The 19481-nt window shown below is 62.1% G+C and overlaps 1 protein-coding gene across 1 annotated transcript in view; it reads right to left on the reverse strand.

Moving 5' to 3' along the window:
- The window catches only part of SCUBE3 (signal peptide, CUB domain and EGF like domain containing 3), a gene marked incomplete at both ends in the record, with an annotated part of 32623 nt that overhangs the window by 552 nt on the left and 12590 nt on the right, over positions 1-19481 (reverse strand). Inside the window, 18 exons of the mRNA XM_082778607.1 lie at positions 42-194; positions 639-836; positions 1074-1235; positions 1314-1481; positions 1759-1920; positions 2026-2229; positions 2364-2525; positions 2606-2722; positions 2821-2913; positions 3237-3353; positions 3933-4055; positions 5074-5190; positions 6647-6769; positions 8428-8544; positions 12388-12435; positions 16160-16276; positions 17110-17235; positions 19263-19397. Of these exons, the coding sequence (XP_082634733.1) occupies positions 42-194; positions 639-836; positions 1074-1235; positions 1314-1481; positions 1759-1920; positions 2026-2229; positions 2364-2525; positions 2606-2722; positions 2821-2913; positions 3237-3353; positions 3933-4055; positions 5074-5190; positions 6647-6769; positions 8428-8544; positions 12388-12435; positions 16160-16276; positions 17110-17235; positions 19263-19397 (2442 nt within the window). The remainder of the gene's footprint in view (positions 1-41; positions 195-638; positions 837-1073; positions 1236-1313; positions 1482-1758; positions 1921-2025; positions 2230-2363; positions 2526-2605; positions 2723-2820; positions 2914-3236; positions 3354-3932; positions 4056-5073; positions 5191-6646; positions 6770-8427; positions 8545-12387; positions 12436-16159; positions 16277-17109; positions 17236-19262; positions 19398-19481) is intronic.

Raw genomic sequence — 19481 nt, forward strand, 5'->3', positions numbered from 1 at the left:
AGGGAGGCGATGCCGGGCCCAGCTGCTCTCCCCGTGCTCACCATCGTAGGTGACGTAGGGGATCTGGAAGCCCCGGGCGCTGTTGGCCTCGCTGGTTTTGAAGTTGATCCACAGCTTGCGAGAGCGGGCCGTGAAGGCGATGGGCCTCTCGTACGTCTGGCACGTCTCGTAGGTGGTGATGGAGGACGGCGAGGCTGCGAGGGGAACAGCCGGGGGCTGCGTGACGACCCCGGCCCCACTGCGCCAAAGCCTCAAAGGGGGCGAGGGGCAGAGCAGGGGCACCAGGGTGGGATTGGCCACGTGCAGCGAGGCTGAGCCCCCTCCCAACCCCTCCTGTTAAATGGCAGGGGTGCCCATACCCCTTCCCTGGAATGGACGGGGTTCCTTCTTCCCTTCCAGAGGTTTTAACCCCGGAGAAGGCGTACTGAAGGGCTCTCAGCCCAGCTCACCCTGCACAGCCCTACAAACCAACAAGGCACCGAGCAGGCGGGTGACACCGATCCCCTCCCACCCACCCATTTCCTACAAGCACCCCACCACCTCCATCCCAGGACGGGGCTTTTCCCCTTGGCATAAATCAGCTCTGCTCTGCCAAACCACGGCTCTGCGCTCCCCCCGCGGCGCGCTCGGTTACCTACAGTTTTTCCGCATGACCAGGACGTCCCCGCACTCGTCCTCGGAGGGCAGGAAGATCTCCGGCACCACGATGAGGATCTTGCGCTTGGGGGGCGGGTTGATGTTCCAGGTGCACTCCACGTTGGCGGGGTAATTCCCCGGGTAGTTGGGGGACTCGATGTAGCCCGTGTACTCGCCCAGCTCGCCCCCGCACTGCCGGTCTGCAAGCAAGGTGGGTGAGGGCACGGAGAGCCAGTCCCACTGGGAACCAGTGGCACGGGGACTGGGACAGCGAGGGTTTACTGGGCGGCGGGGGGGAGAGCACTCGGTGGCACTGCTCATTGCATACCCAAATAAAATAACCCCAAAATGCTATTTGAAGGAATTATCGGCTGCTTTGGAGGAAGGACCCCAGCTCGCAGCACGCCCACCCCCCCAGAGCACCACGGCCCGCTTACTTTTGCACTGGGACACGGAGGTGGAGCCGTCGAAGTCGGTGGTGGTGTTGCCGGGGCAGGCGATGCAGTAATTCTGCCGAAAATCGGGCTGGTAGGTGCCCACGGCGCAGCGAATGCAGCGGTGGACGCTGGTGTTGTAGTAGTGCCCGGGCGAGCACTGGACTGGGGAAGCGGAAAGCAAAGGGGGCTCAAAAGGGGGCACGGCCCCACGGGACCCCCCGGGGGCTGTCTCGGACCTACCTTTGGTGTCACAGTCCTGGAAGGAGAGGGCTCCCTCGTGCTTGGTGGTCAGCCCCCCGCCGCAGGGGAAGCAGAGCGCCCGCCCCACCTCGGGCTGGTAGGAGCCGCGGGGGCACGGCTGGCAGGGCTTGAAGCCGTCGGCGGAGTGCTGGCCGGGGGGGCACTGACCTGCGGGCACAGGCATCGCTGGCACCCAGCACCCAGGGGTGCCCCACGCCCAGCTCCTCGCCCCGCCAGGCTCGGCAGCCCCGAGAAAATAGGAGCCAAGTGATGGGGCCCCTCTAAAAGCTTCTCCCCTGCTCCAAAATGGGGAACTCCTGGGGGTCTCCGGGGTGCCCAGGGCTTTTCCACCTTCTGGACGGGGACTGGTGGCAGGGCACTGAGATCGCAGGGTGGGGATGTCCCCAGGGCACTCCCCCCCAAACCCCCTCCGTGCCCCCCTTACCCGTGCAGCCGGTGATGTTGGTGGCTCCCACGGGGCCGAAGGCGTCGCTGCGGGGACACAGGTCGCAGGAGAGCTGCCCTTCCTTCTCCTGGTAGGTGCCCGAGGGGCAGGGGACGCACTGCTCCGTCTGCCCGTGGTAATAGGTTCCCTGCGAGCAGCTAACTGAGAGCCAGGGGTGGAGGTGAGCGGCACGGCAGGGGGATATCCCTGGGGGGGGGGGGGGACACATGCCAGCCCCCTCCCCGGCTCCCCGCGGTGCCCCCTTACCACACTTGGTGCCCAGGCGCTGCTGGCCCGGCCCGCAGCTCTCCTGCCGCTCGGGGGCCACGCTCAGCTTCCTCGCCACCTCGTACTCCATCCCGGCGAAGCGCAGCAGGAACCGCTCCTGGTTGATGGATTTCTTCAGGGCTTTGATGGCCGACTTGAGCTTCTTCTCCACTTTCTGCCGCAGGCAGTGCAGGTTGCAGCTGGCTGGGTGCGCGGGGGGAAAGAGGGGCGGCGGCGATAAGGGGGAAACCCATCGGGATCCCACACCCCACCCCAGCGGGACACCAAGGACCACTTGGGCTCTCCTTCCTGCCCCCAAACACCCACACCGTGCCCACCTGTGGTCTCCTCCGGCTTGATCTCGGCCTCAAACTCCAGCGTGATGCGCGTCACCTCCTTGCCGGAGGAGTTGCGCGCCCGCCGGCCCTTCCCTTTCTTGGACGAGTCGCATTTGAGGTTGACGAAGGCAACCTGGCAGTCGGAGCAGGGTGCAGCACCGCCTGCATGAGGGGGGAACAAGTCAGGGCCCCGTCTGTGCCGGGGGGGACATGCAGGAGCACCCCCTCTGACCCTCCCTCACCTTGCGCCCCGGCCTTCCCCGCCTCGTCCTGCTTGCCCTTGGCCCGCGGGTGCAGGTGGCACTTGGCGTCCTTGATCTTGAAGGAAGCTTTCTGCTTGATTGGCGCAACGACAGCCTCTAAAAGAAAAGGCGGGTGCTGAACCAGCCGGGGGGCACGAGGGGCAGCACGGGGGGGGGGTTTAGGGGAGGGGGGTGGCTGCTCGGAGCCCCCTTACCGAGGCACTGCTGGCTGCTGTTGGCCGGTCTCTGCTGGCTGCCCTGACGCAGCACGGGCGTCCCGCAGCTCACGGTGTAGCTGCTGTCTGACTCTGTGGGAAGGAGGAGCGGGCATTGGGGGTGCCCCTCGGTGCTGAGCCCCCCCTGGTGCAGCCACACGGTCCCTACAGGGCGGCGGTGGTTGCCCCAAGGGGGTGCAGAGACCCTGGGGGGCAGCACCCAGCACCCCACTGCCCGGCTCCTGCGCTGTGCAAACCCATCCCGAGGAGCCAAACTCAGCCAGGAAAAAAAAACCCACAAACACTCCTTTTCCCTCATCCCAGGGCTCGGGACCTCAGGGTGCTCCGCCGGCTGCTCCTCTGCCCCCAGTTTGGGCCAGGCAGGGAGATGGGGACCCCCCCGAGCCCCCCCGTACCTGGCTGGAAGCGAGCCTTGGAGGCGCAGGTGAGGGCGCAGCTGTCCTTCTTGCCCGTCTTGTTGCAGGTGAGGGTGGCCCGCGGCGGCACGGAACCTGACAGGCATTTCACCAGCTCTGAGGGACACGCACCAGCTGGTGACGACAAGCGGGGATGCCCGTGGGTGGCACAGAGCCACGGCGGGACCCCCTCGTCCCCCCTCAGCTGGCGGCACGGTGCGGCGTGGGGCCCCGGGAGCAGCATCCCACCCCCCAGCCCAGCTCCTCCTTGAGCTGTCACCACTGGGATTTTTCAGGATTTTGGGGGCAGAGCTGCACTTTGCTGAGTCTTTCCCCAGTGAAGGGGGGTGGGCGGGTGCCAGAGCACAGCCAGGGCCACAAAAATCATTCATTTAGGGGCACCTGCTGGGGAATGAGCTCACGGCCAGCCCCAAGCACGGGCCATAAATCAATGGCCATAAGTCCATAAATCAGGACAGAGGGAGCAGGACAGCACATCCCATCCCATCTAGACCCATGCCATACGGACAAGGGACCCCAGACAAAACCAGCCTGCTCTGGAGCATCCCTGCAGCGGGATGCCCCAAATCCCAGCACGCCACCCACTGACAGCCACGGTGGGGGCCGTGGGGTTTCGGCACCCCCCAAGGCTGTGCTGGAGCATCCCTGGCAGCAGCAGGCCCTGCCCCGACGTACCTACGCAGTCCTTTTTGTTCCAGTGCAGCTTGCAGCCGGCGGGACAGGTACACTGGTAGCTGCCGGGCGTGTTGATGCAGCCGAATTTGCAGCCCCCGCGGTTGATGCTGCATTCGTCCACATCTGGGGGGACACGGGGAGAGGTCAGGGGGGCAGAGCGGGACCCCTGTGATGCTGAATCGCCCCCAGAGCGGGATTTTGGATGGCCAAAGTGCACAAACCCTGTGCCCCAGCAGGGTGCTTCCAGCTCTGCCTCCTCCCAGCAGCCGCCCCAGCTCCACAGCCCCAATTTGGGGGGGGGTTTGAGGGAAGCCCCAGCCGGTGGCACCCCCAAGGGCAGGGGCCGGGCGGCGGCGGGTGCAGCCCACCCAGGCTGAGCCCGGCCCCACGGCAGGCTGGGGAGCTGCGGGGGGCAGCAAACAGAGCTGACATGGAAGCATTTAGCAGCCCAATTCAAAAGGCAGCTGCTTGGCAGCCCGGCCCCTCTCCCCGCTGCTCCCCTCCAGCACGGCCCCTCCGCGGGGGGACCCCCGACCCCAGCCCAAAACGGGGCACAAACCTGGTCAGCCCCCCCCCATCTCCCCGGGGCTGTCACCTCTCCCTGCTGTGGACCCCATGAGGCTCAGTTCCAACCCCAAGCAGCCACCGGGGGTCTCAGGAGGGTCACCCCCTCCCCTGCCACGACCCCTCTCCGGCACCCCCCATGCATCCCATCTGCTCCCCGCGTCCCGGGGCGCCGCACGCCCCCGCCCTTGGGAGCCAGCCTGAGCTCAAACCGAGCTCAGCCCCTTTTGATGTTCCCCTTCCCAACCCCGTCCCAGCTCCCTGCCAAAAACGCCGGGGATTTCTCCCCTCTCCGCCGCTGCAGACAAGTCGCAAGCTGTTCCTGTCGCCCCGTTTGAAGTCGCAGACACCAGCCCCTGGCTGCGCGCGCCCTCCCCACCCGGCCCCAGCACCGGGTGCACGGCGGGGACACGGGGCAGCCCCCCCGGGACCCTCCAAACCAGCCCTCGGGGACAGCCCCAGGGGGCTCACAGCGACCGTGCCCTGGGGCTGCCCCGTTTCTGGGTGTCCCGAGTGCTCCCCCCCAGGACCCCGAACCCATCGGGGAGGTGGGGACCCAGCACCCGCCCGGCCCTACCTCCGCAGTGGGTGAGGCCGTACAGCGTGTAGCCCTTGTTGCAGAGGCACTGGAAGCTGCCGGGGGTGTTGATGCAGAGGTGGTCGCAGGTGCGGTCGAACGAGCACTCGTCGATGTCTGGGGAGGGGGGAAAAAGGCAAGGTGGGGAGCTGAGGGCTGGCACCGTCCTCCCCCACCTCCTGCAGCAAACAGGGGGGCTGCGCTGGGATGCTCTGGGATGCACTGGGATGCTCTGGGACCCCGTGTCCCACCCTTCCTGCCTCCAAGCTCCCTCCCTGCATGGTCCAGCTGCTGCCAGAGCATCTGCAGCCCACCGCACCGATGTCCTTCCCCGTCCAAACTCCTGTGGCCCCTCCGCACCCAAAACGTGCCAAACCATGCCCTCGGCACGGCTGCAGGGGCCCTTGGGTGCTGCCCGGCGGGCAGGGCTGTTGCACAGGCACGTCCTGCCCCGGGACGGTGCCAGAGCTGTCTCCGCACCCCCGCGGGGCACCTCTCGAGGGCTGGGCGGCCCCGGCTGCGCGGGTGAGCCCAGCCCGGCGGGTTTGATCCTCGTTTCATTGGCTTCATTAAGTTAATTGCCGCGCTCACGTCAAACTTGCAAGAGCGCGCGGCACCTGGACGGAGATGAAAGAGGTCTCAGCCCTGGAGCGTCGGCAAGCCCTGCGCCCCCCTGCTGGGGCCAGAGACCGAGCTTTTGGCTTGCAGCAGCTGCGTTCGAGCACTGCCCTCGGCTCGGGGCATGGGGGGAGCCCCGCGCCCCCCCAAAACGGCCCCGCAACCTGTGGTGCCGCGCCCTGGCACGCAGCGGCAAGGTTTGGTGAGATTTTGCAGGACGTCGGGGTGGGGAGAGGAAGGTGGGAAAGCTGTGCTGAGCAGGAGACACAGCCCTCCCTCCTGCCCTCTGACTGATGGGGAAGGAGGAAAACCTGGCAAAGGCACCCAAAGCCTCGCTCTGCATCCAGAGCATGGCCCCAAGTGGGGAGCAGCCCAGGCTATGGGACGGGCAGGCAGGATTCAGCCTGTGGAACGGCCTGGAGCTGTGCCAGGGGAGGTTGAGGTGGGCAATGAGGAGCCATTTCTGCTCAGACAGAGCGGGCAGGCGTTGGGACGGGTTGCCCAGGGAGGTGGGGGAGTCCCCGTCCCTGGGGGGGCTCCAGGAGAGGTTGGGGCTGGTGCTTGGGGACACGGCTCAGTGGGGACAGTGGGGGGGGGGGTGGCTGGAGCAGGTGACCCTGGGGGGCTTCTCTAACCCTAATGACTCTGGGATTCTTCCCATCACCAGCCCCAGGAACACAACGGCCTTGAGCACAGCCCAGCCCCTGCGGTGCAAATCACTGGTGTGCGAGCACACGCGCTGTAGCAGCGAGTTTAGGTGATGCCGTGGTGAGATCCCCAGCAAAAACTCATGCAATAAAAAAAAAAAAGCTCACGAGAAGCCGAGCAGGGTGGGCGCTGAGCTGTGCCCACCCAGGGCAAGACCCCTGCTTGGGGACGGGACCACAGAGGGAGGGACAGGGACGAAGGGCAGGGAGAGGTGAGGGCTGCGTGCCCGGGTCCCCAGCGCCCTCACCTTGGCAGTTCCTCTCGTTGATGAGCAGCTTGTAGCCCTTCTTGCAGCTGCACTCGAAGCTGCCCACCGTGTTCCTGCAGATGTGGTCGCAGCCCCCGTTGTTGAGCCGGCACTCGTCGATGTCTGGTGGGGACAGGACAGGGACACCACTCGCACCCTGGGCTGGTGACCGTGGCCACCCCTGGGGGGCGTTTGGTCCTCCCCAAACCTCCTGGCTCTGCCCCTGGGCCCTGACCCCAGCAGGTTTTGGCCAGAGACCTGTGGGATTTGCTGGGCACCCTTTGCTGGGCCATTTTTTTTCTTGCCATCACCAAGGCTGAAAACGACGACGTGCCATAACTGCAGAGAGCGCTGGGAACCTGGAAAGAGGCTGGCCAGGAGATGTAATTTTTTCCCCCTTTTTTTTTTTTTTTTTTTTTTTCCCCTCCTAAACACAAAATTTACTGCTAGGAAATGCCCTGTAAAATGGAAGGGGAGCAGGAAGAGGCGGCTGTCTTCCCCGGCTCCCCGGCCCCCCGCTGCCAATGCTGGGGCGACAGCTCTGCCTCTCTGGGGCCGAGGCTTTCCCTTTATTATCGCGGGGGAACCGGCTGTAAAACAGCTCGCAATTGTAATAAAACCCCCAGACGCAGGGGATATGGCTCCAGGTTATTGCACTTTCCTGGAAACTGCCGAATCGGAGGGGCAGCGGGCGCTGAAAAAATAACAAGGGGGCAGGGGGCTTCTGGAATCAGTCAGCAGGTAGACAGCTCGCGGCGGGCCGGGGCTTTGCTTTCAACCAGGGTCAAGTTCCTGGAGCTGCCGAGAGACAAAACGCAGGCACTGCCCCGTCCTGCCCCGGGGTCACCGCGTCCCCTGCACCCGGGTGCACGCGAGGGGCTTCTCCCCTGGCCGACGCACGGGGACGAGGACGTCCCTGGGAGTGTGAAGGGCTTTGCAGCACCCCAAAGCGTCGCCCACGTGGGACTCGGTGCTTGAACTCGGCCAGCAGACCCGGCAGTCACCCCACAGAGCCGCAGCGGGACCCACGCACCCCAAATTGCCTCTAACTTGACCCAAATTACCCTTCCCAGGGGGGTTGGGGCCAACCGCGGCACCTTTAGCAAGGAGGGTCCCATTGCCAGCTCCGAAGGAGCAAAAACAAGGGGGTGCCATCACCCTGCAGCCACGGTCACTGGGATTTCCCCACCCTCTGCAGCAACCCCTGTGGCCGCCGGTCCCTAAAGCACCCCCAGGGTTGGGGCAGCCAGATGGGGGCTTCGACTGAGAGCCCCCAGGCACCGTGTGGTTGGGGCAGGGGGGGCTTCAGGGCTGTGCTGGGTCCCCAGCGAGCCCCAGGGGACACAGGGTGGGGGGTAAGGGGCTGAGCTGGGTCCCTGAGAGTCCCTTGGGGACCCTGAGCCCTGGCCAGGCCGTGGGGAGGGAGAGCAGCTCCCCTTGTGTGCATGGTGCCAGGTTTGCAGGACAGGGCGCCGATGCATTTTGACACGTCTTAAAAAAGACAAAAAGATCACAATTTGGGATTTTCCCATCTCAGCAGACACCCAAAAAGCTTTGCAAACCTGGCCTCAGCTCCTCAGATCCTCCCTCAAGCAGAGCACCCGTGGGTGCCCACCGCACCCCAGGAGCCCCGCAGAGGGGTGTTCCCCCTTCTCCACCCCTGGCTGCAAGCACGATGCAAGCAAACACCGTGGGGAACGTGGAGCTGAGCCAAACCCGAGCCTTTTTGAAGGGCTCCGAGGACACAGATGAAGGCTCCCAAGGGCAGAGCACCTTCCTACCTTTGCACGTCTTCCTGTCGGGCTGGAGCATGAAGCCCATGGGGCAGCTGCAGTGCACGCCCGTGGCCGCGTCGTGACACTTGCTGTCGCAGCCTCCATTGTTCACGGCACACGTTTCTGCAGGGAGAAAGAGAAAAAAAGTCCGGGGGTGAGGCTCACGCTGCCCAAAACGTGCTGCTGCTGCTCAGGGGAGAGGCAGAGGCTGTGACCCTCCCTGCTCGGCTACATCAACCCTGGGCTCTTGGCGTAGCGCAGCCAAGGAGCCCCCCAGTTAATAACCCCCCTGAGCACACGAAGGGAGTGCTTTGGGGTTGAGGCACGGCACGATTTCAGCTCAGGGCTCGGCTGCACGCCGGCAGTCCCACTGCATTTTCCACCTCGGCAGCGCTCGGTGCCTTTATAACTCCTGGCTGCTGCTCTCCGTGGGTTTTGGCTGCGAGATCCTTGGCTCATCCCAGGCTGCAGGCAGGGAAAAGCACCCAGATTTCTCGGTGTCTGTCCTAGCCCCTGCAGAAGCCTCCTGCCTCCCAGCAATCAGCACTTTAGAAGTGGGCAGAGGCTGGTGGCACGGCCGGGGCGCACGGGAACAGCGGCTCCACGGAGGCAGAGGGAGAAGCAGCTCTGCAGGATTAACCCTGCTATGCTCAGCTCCCAGCTGGCAAAAGGTCCTGTGTCCCCCAAGAAAAGGATCAGGTGAGATCAAATGTTGGCAGCCCCGAGATGGAGGAATTGCCTCTCCGAGTTACGCCCCAGCAGGGTGAGGCTTTGGGGCTTTTCTGCCACCAGGCAGGAGCTGGGGATGGGGCTTGGTGAAGGGGCAGCATGGTGTAAGCCCGACCAGCAGGAGGCTCGGCCAGAAACACCGTGAAAAATAAAGGGAAAAAAGCTTTTGGACTCCTTGGGAGACTCAAAGCAACCCTCATGGTGCAAGCAGGCGACAGATCTGCAGGTTGTGGCTGGAGAACCCAGCACCGCTCATGGGGACACCCAGGGACGGTTTCTAAGATGTTCACCCCCAAAACGCCCAGGCACAGTTCCAAGCTTTTCACCCCCAAACACCCAGGCACAGTTCCAAGCTTTTCACCCCAAAACGCCCAGGTCTGTCACAATTCAGGCGTGCAAAACACACTCAGAGGGCGTGCACGGTCCCGGTCCCACACCAGATGTACCCCAGCACCCCCAGAGCACTCAGCCATTGCTCCCACCCTCACTAAAGCCCCACGGCTCGCTCCGAGCTCCAATTCCCACAAAATCCACTCCCAACATTTGTACATCCCACATTCGTGTCCCCTGTCCCCAAGTGTCACCCACTGGCAGGCTCGGCCCAGCTGGGTGCCCTGGCCGGTCCAACGTCGCAGGCTAATTCGGGCGAGGTTTTGTAAAATTAGAACACACACACACACGCAGGCAGCATCAGTGGAAAAAAAATCCGGTTTAGAAAAAAAAAAAAAAAAGCTAATTATTTCAGTATTATCAAAGTCAGCTGTTGCTGGTAAAACTAGAAGGGACACTAATTTAAATGAGGCATTTTCAGCTTGACAGCTTCCCTGTGAGATCAATCTTCAATTTTGCTCCTAACCACCAGAACAATGGCTCGGAGTGCATTAAGTTGTTCACAAAGGGTAATAAAGTATTCCTTTCAGAGGGCTGGTCGCTCGGATAAATGAGGCGCTCGGGCTTCAAGGAACCCGACATGAAAATGCCTTGAAGAAATTCCTTGGAAAGAGCAAAACCCCAGGTCCTGCCGCTCCTTGCGAGAGCCGCGTGGGGCACAAACGGCTGAGCCACGCAGCCCCTCGCTGCAGGGCGACGGAGCTGGGATCGTTCTGTGCTCGTCTTGCCGCTGCTATTTTTATGATGTCCCATAATAAGAGAACAAAGGGACCAGCTCGCGAAATGAATGGCCAGCGCGATTACAAAACGGCCAGGGAGGGATTTGTGCAGATACGGGTCCCGCAGCCAGGTCCTCACGGCGCACGCAGCCTGGCCACGATGGGGCCGGCGGCGTTACGCCGAGGGGAAGGGAAACTTCGTGGGGGCTCGATTAAAAATTGAACTCGGCCTTTGTCCCAGTGGCTCACACACAGAGAGCCCCGGGAGGGTTGGTTTAACAGGGTTGCTGCAGAGATGCAACGATGTGCTCAGAGCAAATGCTGCTTTTGGGGTGACCAAGGAGCACGGCTCCCTTCTCACCTCCCAGCCCCTTTGGGACTTTTGGCTGGGCTTTGCAGCGAGCCCTCCCCACCACCCCGTGCAGGATGCGGCCGGTGCACGAGGGGGGCTGAGCAACCCCAGCTGGGACACCACAGCAAAGGGGGGGGCGCATCCCAGGGCTTGCAAAAAAAGCTTTTGTGAGCAGACCATGGGCTCCTGGGGTACCTGAGAGGCAGAGAAGGGTTGGGGCCGGGTGCTGTGGGGCTGTTCGGGAGCCGGCCCTGGGAGAGGAGCATTGTTTGGTGGTGCTGGCAGCCCGGGGGCTGCTGCGAGCCTGGCGCGAGCCAGCGTGAGTCACCGAACCACACAGGGCTTTGGCGAGGGCCCCCGTCGCTCGGGGAGGGAGAAGACAAAGCAGCTTGTGCGCACACAAACGCTCCCACACACACACACACACACACACACACACTCGCTCCATCCCAGCCTTTCTGTGCCACGACCATGCCCCTGAATCGCCCCGATCCACACCGGGTCCAAGCGCGCCCTCCCTGCCCGCACGCACTCCGGCTTCGCCTCCACCCACAGGGAAACGTCAGCCCCGAGAGCTTTCTGAGATAACTGTGGGGCAATCGGGGTGATTAGGAGCAGCTCTGCTCAGCACAGGGACAGCCCCGAGCTGAAGGTCCCCCCCCAAAGGGAAGAAGCCTGGGGGAAGGCTCTGCAGAGCCCCCCGAAGCAGACAGCGGGGAGCTGCACACCTGAGCGCACCGGGAGGCTGCGTGCACCCAGCACATCCCCATTTGGGAGGTTTTGTGCTCCCAGCACGTCCCCGATCGAGCCTCCGGGCTGCAGGCGAGGTGCTGAGCCCTCAGCACGCCCCATGTCCTGGCTGGCAGAGCAGAGGCGTCCCCTGGCCTCGGGGCAGGGCTCGAACCTTGCTGGTGCCACAGCGATTGCGAGGAAACCCCCAGGGAAGCAGCCACGGTGACAAGCCTGAGCAAAGTTCGCTGTGAGAGAGCCTCCGAGCAATTTGTCAGCACGGCGAGCAGCCACGCTGGGACACGCCAGGTCCCCAAATGTCCCCAAATGTCCCCACCTGTGCCTGCATCGGTCAGTGAGCAGGGGGAGCTCCAGGAAGGGGTAACTTTGGGAGAGCCCGGGGAGCAGTGCGGTGTCACCCGGAGCTGGGGTGGCTCCTGGGGACCTGTGGTGATGGTGTGGGGGCTCCTGGGCACGCAGAGGGAGCGGTGTCACTGTGGGGTGCTGCTTGAGGGCTCCCCAGCAGAAAGCATTGAGGGAGCGAGCCCTGCCCTGTGTCGGGCATGCCAGGCTTGCAGCACAGCTCCTGCAAATGCCTTTTTTAACTGCCCCAATGCACAGGTGGCAACTGCTCCCACCTTTGCTACAGCTGCAGAGACAGGCACGAGCATCTCCCCCCTCACACAGCCCCAAAGACACCGCTGGCCACTTCTCACCGGGTGCCTTGGCCGGGGTTTGGGGACAAACACCACAAACATCGCCGGGAAGAAAACCATCACCCCATGCCCGGGCAAGGTGAGCGCCCCGCGTCATGCAAGCACAGCCAGGGAAGGGGTTTTGCTCTCTCTCTCCCCAAAAGCAGAGGCTGTTTGCAGCCTGAGGCCAGGTTGGAAAGCAGCAGCAGGGGATGGTTAGTGGGGCTGGAGGCCGTGCGAAGCGAGGCATGCAGTTAGTCCGCCCGCTCAGCCCCCCGAGTTACGGCCTGGAGGTGAGAGCACCCCTGCGGTTAGATCCCCTCGCGGAGATAGAGAGAACAAAAATATTTACCATTAGAAAACGTCTCAAGGATAACGTGTTGCTGGAAGTGTCTCTCCCCTGTTTGACATTATAAAAAAGTGATTTAGAAACAGTGTCCAGCAAGGAGCTCGTTTGGTGTCACACGTCAATTACTGCTACTCTGCTGCCTCTGAGCCTGGGGGAAATGGGCCCTTATTTATTTTTTTCTCCCCCACCTCCCAGAAGAACCAAAATCTGGGTTTTGTGCTATCCAACTCCTCCATCACCCTATCCAAAGTCACCCCCAGCCTCTCCAAGCCCCCGCTGGTTTCACACTCTGCTTCGGGCTGACCGTGGGCTCGAGCACCGCGGCAGGCACGGGACAAAGCAGGTTACGAGGAGCATTAGTGCGGAGCCCGTTAGTCCCGGGGAATGGTTCCTCGCTCCCAAGAGAGCAAAATTAGTGCTCACCTGAGTGGCTGCAAACACAGGGAGGGGGCAGACAGGCAAGGAAAGACCCCAGCCCACCGGGTGCGCTGGGACCCTCGGATTTAGCAGCAAAGCTGGCGGAGGCGACGGGAGCCCAAATTGGGGTGCTTGGGGTGCTCGGTGTCCCCCTGCGCTGGTGGACCCAGTGCTGGGAGCTCTCAAGGGGATGTTTGGGGAGTGGTTTTGGGAGCCGTGGCACTGAGCTGGGAGTTGTCCCTCCTCATCCTGGTCAGTGTGGGGAGGGGATGAGGCACCCCAGCACCTGGGTTTGTCCCCACGCAGGGCTGGAGTCCTGCACCCACGGGACGGAGCGGAGCCGACCGCGTCCCCGCTCGATGAGAAGCAACGCCGGGTCCACGCAGAGGGGAGGGAGGAGAAAAGGGAAAAGAGAGGAGGAAATCCAGCTCGCCCTGTGCCCATGCTGTGCCAGGGGGCTCAAGCCAAGGGCAGGGGACCCATCAGCGAGGCCACAAAGCTCCCGCGGCTCTGCAGTGCCAAGAAGGGACCAGACCTCATTCTCCTGTTGAGGCCAGCTTGCCCAGAGCAGCACACACGGTGACACCACAGCCATCCGCCTCGTGTCCCCAAGCTCTTTTTTCCCCTGCCCAGAGCCCTTCCATCCACCCCAAGGCCTCTTTGCTCTGCTCTTCCCAGCCCCGATCCGGCACCGCCACCAGCGCCGTCCCCGCTCCTCGGCACCGTCCCGGCGCTGTCCCCGCTCTGCAAAGCACGGGAGCATCGTGCACACTGCCGCCAAGCACGGCTCAGGAAATCTGCCATAAAACTCGAGCCGGATTCGGTTTCCTTCTCCATCTAATCGCATTTCCTGCCCATCCACATCTCCCGCTCCGGGCTCATCCCGCTGCTGGTGCTCAGCACCCCGCCTCAGCCCTCTGCGCCCCAAACGGCAGCGGGAGGGGAGCTGCGCCGCGAGCATCAGCCTCGCCTTACAAATCCTCCCAGAAAGCAAAAAATCCACAGCCACAAAACCACAACAGCCGGGTTCGCATCTCCCCGAGGGTGCCGTACCCAGCGGGGCTGCCCTGACCCGATGCTGCATGGTGCTTTAACTGGGAGGGCCATTTGTTGCTTTTTTTTTTTTCCCCCCCTCTTCTTCTTCTTTTAAGGCTGCTTTTAGAGCACAAACATAAATATCCAAGGTCAGTGGCCTCCCCTCCCCGCTCCCCATCCCCCTCGATGCTGCAGACATGTTGGGAGCCATTAGGGCTGGCCCCGGTTCGCTCAGAGGCATGTTATTCATTATCCGCGTTTTTAAAAGCAGCAATAAAAAGCGGAAAAATGAAAAACACCGGCCGTGGCCTAATGAAACTGCCACTCAGAGGGGCTGCTCGTGCTTCCTGCCGCGTGGTGTGATCTGAAGGGAACCTGGGCCGGGGGCCTGCCCCAGCAGCCCATCAAACGCACCGCGTTCGATTTCAAAGCCCGCAGCCCGGGGAGAGAGTTTGCGTTCCCCTCGCTGGAAACTTTATTCCCCTTGAAACGATGAAATATTTCGGAGGAAATGGAGAAGGAGAAGAGGGGAGGGGGCAGCGCTGGGAGCACCGGGGCGCTGGGAGAGCGGGGCAGGCTGTTTGCCGAGCCCCAGCCATAAAACAAAGCCGGGTGGTTATAAATATCCGAGCAGGTACCTCAGCCCCTGTCTCGGCTGTAAATCTGTCGGCTGGGCTTCCCCAGGGCACAATCCTGCCCTGGTCCTGCTGGGGTTGGGGTCCAGGACCCCCCCAGGGTGGACACGGAGCACAACGGGGCTGTCCCGTGGTGCAGGGAGATGGGGCAGCAACACCCGGCGCTGCGGGGACGGGGAGGGGATCAGAAGCAGCCCAGGGATTTTGAGCTGATGCTGCTCTCAAAACTCTTGGTCACACTGCTTAATTTCCCCCCAAGAAGGTTAGGTGGGAGGAGAGCTTGTGGGGATGCACTGGAAGAGGTGGGAGAGGTCTCCCCGGGGCTCAAATTGGGGATGGAAGGGGAGATTTTGGCCAAGGCTCACAGGAAGGATGAGTGATTTTATATAACACAGAAATCCCACTCAGGTACACCTGTACCTGGGGCTCTGAGGCCCTCCAGAAACCAGATCCCTTTTGAGCAACCCCCAAATCACCAGCTGCTCTCACCCGGTAGCATCATTTTGGTGCCCCGAGTCCCCGCATCGCCACAGCCAACACACACACACGCACAGGGAGCCCCACACAGGGCAGATACAAGAGCAGAGGCACCCCGAGCTGCAAAAATCACTCAAGGAGAGCTGCACAGGAGGAGCTGTCACCTCCCTGAGCACAGCAACGTCCCCACAGGCTCCTGGGGAGGTCCCTGCTGGGTGCCAAGGTGGGACAGGATGCAGCAGGAAGGGCAAAGACGCATTCACAGGAGCCAACATCGCTCAGCTCCCTGCTGCTCTGGGGCAGGAGGGGCACCTGCAAGCAGCCAGGACGGGCTGGGATTAACCACGAAGCAGGCAGGGGGACAGCAGTGACATGAAGTGACGGGGTGACAGCAGTGACACGAATGTGGTGGCACTTTGAGGGGCTGGCTCCAGGGAGCGCAAAGCGTCCCCAGTGCAGGCACAGCAGGGACGGGAGCAGCCAAAACCTCACTGCTGCTTTCAGTTGCTTTCAACTCCTTTTTTTTTTTTTTTTTTTTAATTTTTATTTTGCAAGAAGAACTAAAATGTCTAGAGCAATTTGCAGACTTAATCACTCCCCAAACGTAACATTTTTTTAAATCGAATCAGCTGTTAAGCAGCGCGAGCATATGAAACCAGTAAAGCTTCTATCTCTGTTTGATGTTTTACAATTTGAAAACACACACAGGAAAAGGACAATTTTGGGGTGGTTGGGTTGTCGGGTTGGTGTTTTTGTGTTGTTTTTTTTTTGAAAGACAATTGTTCCTGAGCCGAGACCCCGCAGTGCCAAGTTGGAACCGATCACGCCGCATCCAAATCCGTCCCCTCCGTGTGCCTCCCCGGCAGCAAGCACTAAGGCAAATAGTGGCACCCGGGTGACAGTGACAATGCCACCCCTCTTCCCGCAGGGGCATGAAGGCAGGCGGGGACTCTGGCACACCAGCCTGTCCCCACGTGTCCCCTCAAGCCTCCCTGAAGCCACTTTCTCTCCCCGCGGTGGCGTGGCGACGCATCGCCGCGCCTTGTGGGTGCACGCGGCATCACCGAGCAGCTCTGACCTCACCCCTTTAACTCCAAGCCAAAAAGAAGCGCGCCAGCCCAAAACCACGAAGAAATCCTTCATCCAGCCAAGACCGAAACGCGTGGGGTGAGCGCGAGCCCCGCGGTGCGGCAGGCGACGCTGGCACCTACCGATGCAGGTCACGCCGTCGGAGTGCAGCAGGAACTTGACGTGGCAGCCACATTTGGGGCCCTGGTCGGTGTCATCGCAGGTGTGCTGGCAGCCGCCGTTCCCGTAGTTGCAGGTCACTGCCGGAGGCAAAGAGCAGCGGTCACCGGGGGACGCGGCCCCTCTCGTCCCCGACACCACCCCCCCAGGCTGGGCACGCACCAAGGGGCAGCGTAAAGGTGGCATGGAAAACCTCAGCCAAGTCCTAGGACAGGTCTCTCCCTCTTGGATAATTTCTAAAGCCCTTCACAGCTTTCCCTGCGGGATCTTGCAAGATGCAAGCCCTGATTTGTTTATTTATTTGTTTTTGGCAGATTTTTCCACCGGTGGGCCTGGTGGAAAGGGACCGGAGGGCTGGTCCCCAGGGAGCACGAGATCGGTGATGCAGGGGAAGGGCGAGACTGCAGCGGGCTGCAGAATGACTCAGGTGCTCCCGGGAACCCCTGCCAGCCCTCTCGGGGAGGCGAGGCGTCCTTTGCCTTTGGCTCGGAGGGAAAAAAGGCTCGTGGGATTAACCCTCCGTTTCATCAGCAGTTTTACAGGCTTGCTGCAGACAGCCAGCGAGAAGCAAAATAAAAACAATTGCCTCAACACAGAAATAGGCATCTGACAAGCCTGGCAGTGGCAGCGAGGTGCTGGCAGGAGATCAGACGGGCTGAGAGCACCGCGTGCCCCGCGGGGAGGATTCCTGCGCTCCTCCCGTGCCAATCACCCCCCCTGCTCACCTTCCCTGGGGGAAAGCAAAGCTGGTGGGAGAGCAACGGGGCACGCTGCACCTCCGGGATCCCCCGTCGTGCCATTTCAGGCTCGAGAAACGGGCTGCTAGCGGGGGGCCGTGACATTGGGACGAGGGCACAGAGCAGGACCAGGGGGCTGTGGATGCCCCGTGCCCAGCCCCGGGGGTGTTCCTTACGTTTGCAGTCGCGCTGGTTCTTGGTGAGCTCAAAGCCCGGGCGGCACTCGCAGGCGATGCCCCCCTTGGGGGTCTCCCGGCAGATGTGGGCGCAGCCGTGGTTCTTGTTCATGCAGTTCATTCCTTCTAAAAAGAGAGAAGGAAGCAAAGGAAAGCTCCAGAAGGTTGCTGGCACCGGTCCCCAGTGGGAGAAAGACACCTGGGGTGGGACAGGGGAGTGTAGGGGGTGAAATCAGGGGAAAAACTTTTGGGTGAAATGAGGGAGGACCTTGGCGAGGAGCAGGATAAGCCCGAGCCCAAGGCACAGTGTTTGGGGTCACCCTGGTGGGCTCACAGCTGGTTTACGACCACCCGGTGAGCATTTCTGGGGCCCAGCCTACCTGTCCCAGGCCTGGGGACAAGCAGCACCCATAGGTGCACACCAAAGGGAGGAAGGGGGGCTCCAATCTGGAAGGGAATTAGGACCCCGGGGTGCACCTGCACGCAGGCAGTGTCACGGCCTTGCTTCCCTGAGCAAGGAAGCTTTCAGGGGGGAGCTCAGGGCTCACACCAGGGCTGCCTCTGAGCTTCACACACCCTTTAATCCTCCCTCTCCCTGCCACATCACCATCTGCACCACAAGGACCCTGCTTCTGCCTTTCTGCTTTTGCTGGCTTTGCTTCGCCCTCCCGAGCGGTGCAGGTTGCCCCACGGGGAGGGAGGGCAGGCTGGGCTCGTGCGGCCCAGGAGGTTTTTGCTTTGGGGCAGGGAACACTGAAAGTCAGGAATATTTTCTTTCCCATTCCTCTGCACCCAGCAGCATCACTGGGGTGAGCATGGCAGGGCCTAAGGCACCTGTTTGTGTTGTTTTTTTTTTTGCCACAAAGGGAAGATTTCCTTGCAAGCCTCACCAAAACCTCACGTCTGCCTGTGCCAGCAGCTCCCTGCTGTGGGGAGGCAATTCCTGGGGCCCCACAGTACGGGAGGGGGGCATGGTGCTGCTGGGGGCTCCCAACCCCGCAGCATTTCAACCCCCTGCATCTGCTCACAGCGAGGGGGCAGAGAGGAAAGCAGCAGGGAGAACGGGGCAGGAGAGACCACAGAAGAGCAGAGGGAAAGGCAGTGCCTGAGGCAGGAGAAAAGTCAGAAGGAATAGACAACTGTCCCCAGTTCTCCGCGTTTTCCAGGCTCACAACCCAGGGATCAGCCCCAGTCCTCTCCCCTCCTTCTCCTGAGAAGCCTCTCCTGAACCTGGGCGCGGGGACCACGCCAGCAGCAGCGATGAAACCAACCTCGGGGCGCAGAACTGACAAAAATCTCCCCGGGCCAGCAATGCTCTACAGATGCTCAGCTCGAAAAACCACTCAAAAGCCAGCACCTGCCTCCACCGGGGCCACCCACGGCGTCCCTGTGTGATGGCAGGGAAGGGACAAGTGGCTCGTCCCTCCTGGGCACACACACGGGGATGGGGACACGGAGATGCTGCTGAGACGTCCCAGCCAGGGCGAGATTCCCTGGGGAGCTCGAGGGACCAGCACAGCTAGGAAGGAGGAAAGCAAAAAACAGCCAGCTGCTTCGCCAAGCGGCAGAGATAAAAATCAGCAGAGATGCAAAAAAAAACAAAAAAATCTCTCATTTCCTCGTATTTTGGCTAAGAGATTGCTCCAGACGGCAGCAATTTAGAGCTGATATCGAGGCGAAGGGATCGGCGCTGCGCAAGACCTGGCAGGAGAGGATGGGTCCTGCAGGGCAGCGCGAGGATCTCCGGGTACCTTTTGTTTAATAAAACGCTCCGAGTACGAATTTACATCCTCCGTTTGGTGTCATTGTGCTTCGTTAAGGGGCCTGCAAGGGTTTCGCTCTGGAGATGTTTATGAGCCCTGCAGCCTCCTCTCCCAGCACGCTCACGCCAAATTTGCTTTTGGATTTGCAACACTCCCCGCACCGAGGCGGGGGGGCCCCAAACCCGTGCTTCATAGGGGGGTGATGGCAGGAGCCCACCGACCCCTTCGGGGGTCTCCTGCAGCCCCCAGATGGCCACCACCGGGGCAAACAACAACACCAGTCCTCAGGACCTGACCCAAGCAATACAGCGAGGGTTTCCCCATGGGGTCCTTCCTTAGGGGAGCGCAAAGGTGGGCAAGGAGGGTGCCGGGGGGACGCTGAGCACTGACCTTCAGGGCGCTGGATGCAGGTGTGCTGGTTGTCGCTGAGGAAGAAGCCCTCCCGGCAGAAGCACTCGTAGCTGCCCATCATGTTGACGCAGGTCTGCTGGCAGCCGCCGTTGCCCTCGGAGCACTCGTCCAGGTCTGCAAAGGGAAGGCAGCGGGGGGGTGAGCGCGGCTCCCCGAGCGGCCGGGGGGAAGCCAGGGCGATTTGCTGTGCAGCAAAAA

The sequence above is a fragment of the Aythya marila genome, assembly GCF_965140915.1.
Source record: "Aythya marila genome assembly, chromosome: 24".
Taxonomy (NCBI): Eukaryota; Metazoa; Chordata; class Aves; order Anseriformes; family Anatidae; genus Aythya; species Aythya marila.